At 47.9% G+C, this 7,951-nt stretch overlaps 1 protein-coding gene across 4 annotated transcripts in view; it reads right to left on the bottom strand.

The window, feature by feature from the left end:
• Positions 1-808: 808 nt before the first annotated feature.
• LOC120754463 (exocyst complex component 3-like) overlaps positions 809-7,951 on the bottom strand; it is a 41,302-nt gene continuing 34,159 nt past the window's right edge. For 2 of the 4 annotated variants that reach the window (XM_040068039.2, XM_040068041.2), the window contains 2 exons: positions 6,537-6,658; positions 809-3,078 (listed from right to left, as the gene is read on the bottom strand). In XM_040068039.2, coding sequence (XP_039923973.1) covers positions 2,874-3,078; positions 6,537-6,658 — 327 coding nt within the window. In that variant the 3' untranslated portion in view covers positions 809-2,873. Of the gene's footprint in view, positions 3,079-4,916; positions 5,103-6,536; positions 6,659-7,951 lie in introns of all 4 variants that reach the window. The other 2 variants (XM_040068040.2, XM_040068043.1) reach the window with 2 other exon arrangements.

Genomic DNA, 7,951 nt, shown 5'->3' with positions numbered 1-7,951 from the left:
AGGGAAGCACAGGCAGCACCTCAGCAATATCAGGTCTTTCCTCAGACCTTGCAGCATAATGGAGGAGCATCTGCTTTCCACTGCCCTCAGCATCAAGCCCTGAAGGTGACAAGGTGACCCTCAGAAATGACAGCTCAAATGAGAGGGCTGTCTGGTGAGGCCCTGTAGCAGCACTTCAAAGCAGCCAGGCAAACCCTGGCCCTGAGCAGTGTGGGGGACTCAGGTGACAAATCATTGCTCATCACACAACCCTTCTGCCCAGAGCAGAGCTGCAGAGGTGATGGAACACAGCTTCCAAAAGAGCCAGAGCAGCTTGTCACTCCTTCCTGCCCACCTCACAAGCCTGGCGTGTCTGGGTGATGCGTGAGCACGGTGGTGGTACAGCCCTTGTGCCAAGGGGATCCCAGTGAAACCTTGGGTGCAAAGGGAGTGGGAGAGGGACTTTGTGCAGGGAACCTCTGAGGGATCCTGGCCTGCTCGCAGAGGAGGAGTCACTGGAAGAAAGGCCAGATGGGAGATGCATAGCACAGCTCCGTGGTGGCACTGACAGGCTGGTGGCAATGGCAGGTCTATCCCTGCCCACATCCCAAGGCCACAAGGTAATCCTGCAGGAGGAACCTGAGCATGACCCTGCTTCCCAGCCCTCTGCAGAGAGTGGCACAAATCCCACACAAGCGCTTTAACCCCAGGTTAGGGTGAATGCTGAAAAGCAGGAGGCTGGATCACTTGGGAAGTTCAGGTCACACAACAGAGTGGATTAAAATCCCTGATCCATTCCATCAAACAAGGAAAATCCCTCATCCTCCTTCCTTGCAGCCTCTCCTGCCTCCCTGATAATCTCAGTCAGTCCTAGGGAGTGACCCAGCATTCCCTTGCTGCTGCCTCCCCTCTTGGGGAGCCACCAGGAGCCTCCCCACACACCATCTGCTCTCTGCAGGTGACTTTTGGGTACCCAAGGACATCCCTCCCACATCATCTTCCTCCTCACCAGGCTGCCTCTCCCCATCATCCCCAGCCAACACCCCTGGGTGCTCTGGCTCTGAAAAACTTCATTAAACCTCATGGACAAACTCAAGTCTTTATGTGGTCTCTCCATGAGTGGATGCTTCGCACATGGTGCAAAAACTTGCTGCTACAAAACCTCTGATCTGCACACAGGAATGGCAGGCCTGATGTCCCTCAGGGCTCCCAGCTGCTGATTCCAAGCAGAACACACCCTTGTCTGGCTGCAGATGTCAAACGGCACAGACACACATAGACATCGACGTGTGCATGGCCAGAGCTGTCCACATGCTGAAGGATTATTTTTAGCCCAACAGTGATGGAAATGTCAGAGAGGGTTTTATTTATTTTCTCTGGAAGGCTTGTTGCTTGAAATCCCCATTTGCAGAGGATGACCCAGACCCTGCTGTCACAATAGGGTCTGTCATCCAGGTCTGACATCCTTTCCCACCCTTGAAAAAATGTGCAATTCAGCAGGAGGGGAGGTTGAGTGGCCCAGTGCCTGGCAGGGCTGACAACCTTCAGAAGGCAGGTGTTCATCCAGCCCCACAGCCCAACCCATGCCCACCCAGCCAGGCTGCAGGTCCCCCAGATTTCCTAACCTTCCCACATCCCAGGGAAGGCCTCACTGAAGTCACAATGGACAATATGAAATGTTTGGGACACCAGCACTGGCCTTGTGAGCAGCCATGTAGTCAGGAAGGGCCTGCAGGCCATGGCACACCCTCACTGCCCTTCAGTGACATGAGGGAAGAAGTGTAACAGTGCCAAGGTCTCCTGGTGCCTTGAAAGCACACAGAGGACTCCCTGGAGATGAGGCAACCTGTTTGTTCCTTCTCTGACACTCACCTCACTTTCAGCTGGGATTGTTTTGTTCCTAGCTGCACCAGGAGCAAAGCTAATGACAATTAAAAGCTTGCCCTGGCTCCTTTCCAGCTCACAGGACCCCATCTTCATGCAGGGCTCTGGGATGGGGCACCTGTGTCCCTGGGGAGATGGCACAGCACTGCAGAACGTGGCAGTGCTCAGCTGGGTCTGCGTTTCTCAGGGTAGCAGGGCATGACGTCTACTGCTTCCCACATTGACAGGTTATGCACAAATTTTCCCTCTTCTTTTTAGGGAAGCAGACTTAAGGGGGAATGGCTCCTTGAAAAAGCACTGGCACATCTGAGGTAGATGTTTTTGCTTAGTTGTGGTGTCAGAGAGGAGTAGTAATGGCCTATATTCACGCAATAGCAAAAGAGGACCTTGAACCACATCCAGGTTGGGGACTGTGACCAGTCCATAGATAACCAGGAAGAAAAGTCAGCGTTTTTCCTATTTACATCTGAAAACTAGGAGAGACCTTTCCCAGAGGCTGGGACAAACAGCTCCTTTTACTGCCTGCTTCCCCTGAGGTTTTCCCCTCCCTCTCCAAGAGGAAATTTCCAGTAACTGAGGTATAAGAATTAATCCTGAGCCAGCTGTAAAACTCATACAGGAAGAGCTCCCCAATCCCACACCTCACCATGGCAGGCTGCCCCCAGAGCAGGTCAGAGTCTTCATGAGAGGGAAGAGGCAGCTCTGTCTGCACCCTCCTGGTGCAGGTCAGGCTTTGGGGGGTAAACTGAGGTACCCAGAGCTGCAGACATTGCCAGCACAGTCAGCCAGGCAATATTCCCTAAGAGAGGTCTTGGATCCCGCAGGAAGTTGCAATGCTGGGACACCATGTGGTGCAACAGTCCCTGATTTCATTAGAGATTTCATGGAACAAGGGAAGGAAACAGAGAGGCGCTAGGTGAGTGGAAACAAACCTTCTTCCTCCACACTTGCCACATCCTGGGAATAACCACCAGGACTCAGCTGAATGACAAGCTCTAGGAAATGTCTTTCTACCATATCCCATTCATTTTCCTCCTGGACTTTACATATAAGATTAGAATTTGAGCCACATTGTTTTCCTGCAAAAGTGCAGGACTTTTGTCTTCCATGGCTGACAGGCTTCTCCACGCATCCAACTGCGTGTGAAGCTTCCAAGGAGCTGTGGTTGCAGATGCTGGCACAGGGGAGCAAGACCTCATATTTCTTCCAGCATGCCTGAGGGAAGGCAAGAAAAAAGCTGGGTAATTAAATAGCGCTCATCAGAACATGTGCAAGTCAAACAGCAGAAACACCCCTCCTGTGCACACTCTTGCATGAAGCTGTATTGACACTTACCTGCTGAAACCCTCCACCTCCTGAGCCAAGCAATCCATGGGCCCACAGCCATGGGCAGCACCCCTGCTGATATTTCACGTTAACATAAAACAACCAAAATCAGTGCTTTCCCAAAGTCCTGCCACTTCCATATACAGGAGGGAGAAATGTGTTCCTGGCTAGGAGGAAGCAGCTGATTCCTAGAGTGCCTACAGGTCACACCCCGGAGCATGGCAGCAAAATCACAGGGCTGGGATGGAAGGAGGAAGGTGGCCCATCCCATAACTGATTTCACCTTTACTGATATCCCTGAACTCAGGAGAGGCCACCAAATGGTACTAGGTATGTGTGCCCAGCACACTGCAGACTCAGCTGGGTCTGCTGGGATTCGGGAGCCTGTTTACCCAGGGGATTTCAGCAAATAGGAGATTAAGCGACTTACAATGTTTTAAAAACATGTTCCTCGATATCTTTACTGAAGCAGAGGTGACACTATGGGTAATTTCTTTAAAGCAGGGTATAAACCTGGGTGGCTGACAGCCAGTTCATTATATCAGAATCAGTTTTCATTAGGAGGGGAAGCTTTGTACTTATTAATTGCTTCTCTAATTGCTTTCTCTCCCTGCTACCAGGGCAGCCTGCTGTCTGCCTGTGCCTGGAGGGCAGAGTCCTGCATACCTCATCCCTGATCTGCTAACATGGGTAACTATAAATAAATTGTGACACCTCGGAGTGGAGGAGGAAAGGGACTGTGCTTCTCAACCTCAGTCTAGTCAGCTTATGTAACAGAGGGTAACTGCTGACAATCTGTAGTTATTAATTGAGTGGGACTATTTCTGATAGCTGAGGGCTCTGACCCGGCCAACATAAAACAAAGTTCTCCACCACTGAGCTGGATAACTTTGGACTAACAAGAAGCTGTCAGTTATTTAAAGTGAAGAAAACAGATGCATGTTCTCCACTAAGCAGTATTTTAAAACCATGAGAAACTGCTTAACTGCTAAATCTGCTGCAACTTAGCCCCCTCAAAAAATAAAAATGCTCATTTGTGACTACAATGGAGTCCCTTGGGAGACTGAAAGGAGATTGCAAGTGCTCCAAATGGGCCTTGGCAATAGTCACCATTTGATTTAGCTCCTTACAGTGACAGTCATCCCTCTGATTTTAACCCTCCTCCATTCTACCATCAGCTCCTGCTGCTGCCTGCACACAGTGCGCACAGTTGCCTGGTGCTCATAGCACAGCACAGTTACCTAAATGAGGTCAAGCCTAGTTTAATTAATACAGCTGTCAGGGAGGGGGCAGTGATGGGGCTCACATATCCCTCTCCCTGGCACCAGAGAAGCAGAAGGATCACTAAGAGGATCTTCCTTGGCTTGTCCTGCTAGGAGGCAACAGCTAGGATGCTGTGCCCGTGCAGAGGGTAAGAGCTGGAAGGGAGGGGATGCATCAGGGAGACCTTGCTGCAGGGACACACAGACAGGAGTGAAAGATGGGGAAGAAGAGCCCTGTCTTCTCCTTTGTCCCTGCCGTAACCTGAATCACTTATCTAAGCATTCAGCACCCTGTACTGCCTACAACACGATCGTCCAGGATGTGGAGGTCTGCAGGCAGAAAGAGGGAAGTATAGAGCAATGAGGACCTTGGGGAGGTGAAGCTACAGCTCCACCTTCCTGTAAGAAGCATGCCTACCTGTGCAGGTACACATTGCACACAAGCACACTCGCGCACACACCCACCTTTGCTAACAGCAGAGGCAGCCACACAGTCCATATTTTCTAGGTTTCACTTCTATATCTGCAAAAAGCAAGTTTGCTTCTGTTTCCAATTCCCCGCAATTATCGTGAAATGCCCTCAAGAGAGCAGCTCTGTCTTCTCGGCTGAGAGAACCTTTGATGTCCAGCACTGCACTCAGATGTTCCCTCCTTTCCAAAAGGACAAGACGACAGGTAAGTGAATGAGTCAAGGAAAAAAAACCAGCTTGTTTCCTATCCCTCAGTTTTGCTGGACCAGACCAAAGATTGTAAGCTGCTTTTTGACACCCTCTGTCTAGCTAAGGAGGAGGTCATATCCCAAGAGCTGTGTGGGATAGGGCTGAGCTCATAGCTCCCAAGCCCAGGGCATACAGCATCCCTGTAAAGTATTGAAAATGTTCAGCTCTGGTTATTCCTAGAAAAACACCTGCATCTCTCATAATAGGTTTCAGATAACTCTACATTTGGCCATTTGGAAGCATTTTTGATATCTTTTCTCCCCTCAAATGGAGCTAATTCTTGTTCATCTGGAAGGTTGCAGGATTTGTGTTCTACAGAGCATTGTTCCACTGAGCATATTGGATATAAGGCAAATGTATCTGAGCCAAAAAAATTGAAACAGAGAAATCTGTTGCAATCAAGAACAGTGCATCCATTCACACCAGGATAACCTCCTGTGAGGTCTGGGTCTTCTGAGAACTTTCTATGCCTGCTTCCTATACTATATATATACATATATCATTGCTATGCTGTATCAGGTAAACAGATTTTTAGCTCAACAGCACTTTCAAAAGTAAAAAAGAAGAAACCAGATGAAGCATAGCATAATCTCTTTGTCTTTTTTTTTATTATTTTTCTTTGCCTATGGCAGTCCTTCCGACAGAAGTCCAGGTAATTCCCTTGCTGCAGGTTTTTATCACGACTGTCATGTTGAATAGGCACTGAAGTAATTATCTACCACAAATTGTCTGCCCCACATTTGAAGGTATTCACGCTTTTGGCATTCACAGAATCCTGTGACAGAGAACTCTATGCTGCAATGATGTTAAGTTGGAAAAACACATGCACAGCACATCAGAACAAAAGGTAGTTGCAGTAAACCACAAGCTTTGGAAAAAATGCAGTTAGCTAAGATCTCTCCTTCCTAGTAAAAGCTGTGTTTCAATTCTGTTAATTTTCCTGTAAGAAATATAAGTGTATATTCTTCCTGAATACACCTAGAAATTTGTGAAAACAGTTTTACAAGGTTTGGTGAAGTGTTAAAGCCAAAAGCCAAGTGTTTGAAAGTTACGAAATGCCCAAGTTAAGGATGTTCTTGAAGCCTGCATTTGACACATACCCGCCTGTAAATTCTGCACTAAGGTAGTACTTTTCCACAGCATTTCTGCTTTGTTGACAGCAATTTCATCCATTCTCCACCTTTATGGAAGGACATATTAATTTCAATTAATGTCTGGCAAAGATATAAACCAGACACCAGCAAGTACATTCGAAGTGTCATTGTGCCTGGCCCAACACACTGCAAAAGCATCACAGGATGTAGGTCTTCTGCTGTCAAGAAATCATGTAAGAAAATACAGAAATCAAACCAATCAAAGATATTACCTGAGGTCAGGAAATTCTTTTAGAATGGGCAGAAGTGCTATTTTCATCCCTTCAGGATCAGAAGTTCGAATAAGTTCTAAAACTGCTTTTATGGGATCCTTCAGAGAACCAGCTGCAGGACCCTGGGGAGAGAAGAAATGTTGTGTTCAGGACAGGGAAAACAGCACAGCACATTAAGAGCTGGACTCGTGTCAGACTGGGCATCTCTCTGTGTGGGTTAAGAGCTTTGCAGGAGTGTCTGTGCATGTATAGAAGTCTGATTTCCCCCTGGGATAGCAGAAAAGATCCTGGGGAGTAGTCAGAGACTGCTTCCAGGGTGGCTGGACAACCATCTTCAGCAGTGCAGGATCCCCTCCTGCACTTCCTTTGGCAAAGTTGGCAAATGTACCTCGTTTTTCCCTAAATTGCCTGTCCTTTCAGGGCCATTTCACCCTCTGGGAAGTGGTTTGCTTCTGTGCTTGACTTGTGTGAAGACAAGCTTTGCTGGCCAAACATGCTGGCATTTCTGGTGCCCCAAAGCAAGCCCAGGAACAAAAAAGCAACCTTAGGGAGAGGATGTGGGGACACAGACACCCTAATAGAAAAAAAGTAGGAAACAGGGCTGGACAGTGAAAAAAACATTACATGGTTGGTAGATGTTGCATATGATCAACTCCCTCTAATCAGGAGCACACAAGAGAAAAAAGTCTCATCAAAAAGCACACAGCATTTTAAGCAGAGCTGGAGAAGCAGAGTGCAGATGAACCACCAAGAGAGAGCTTCAGGTCTTGCTCACATTTTTCATCAGTGCAGTAATGCAGTTAAATTGCTTCCCTGAATTATTGATGCCACCACGTCAACAGAGACTCTGTGAGAACGCAAACCTGGAGAACTGGCTGCCAAACTGGGGCAGGAGAAGCCCAGGTTCCCCTGATCTCCAGGGGGCATTAGAAACAGCCTGTCACATTCTCCATGCAACACCTCTGCATTGAACATAAATTAAAAATAATAATAATATTTGAAGACAGCCTTCCCCCTCTCCCCCTGCACTGCAGGCACACAACATGTCTAATTCTGCTCTATGCACAAGCTGTACTCAGCTCCTGAGGCACTGGTACTGTACAGCTTCATACTTGGCAAGCTCACTATTACAAAATACTAATTAATTTGAAGGTGTCAGATTTAGTTAAGCACTACATAGGCAGACAAGGTCAGAGGTAAACAGCCTGCAGTCTAAAAGGAAAAAAAAAAAGAAGTGTTTTGTCAGCAGTGTTTAAGTGCCTTTGACACATGCTGCTCTTAGGAGAGAAGCAAGGTATTTCCTAATGTGTTTTGAGAATGGAGGGGAAGGAAGAGCCCAAAGAGAGGGCAGAGCAGGGCAGGGAGCAGGTGCAGCCTGTGCAGCAACTGCATGATAAATTCAGTCTGCAGCAGAG

This window comes from Hirundo rustica, chromosome 6 (genome assembly GCF_015227805.2).
Source record: "Hirundo rustica isolate bHirRus1 chromosome 6, bHirRus1.pri.v3, whole genome shotgun sequence".
Lineage (NCBI taxonomy): Eukaryota > Metazoa > Chordata > Aves > Passeriformes > Hirundinidae > Hirundo > Hirundo rustica.
This window is presented reverse-complemented; position numbering and strand designations above follow the sequence as displayed.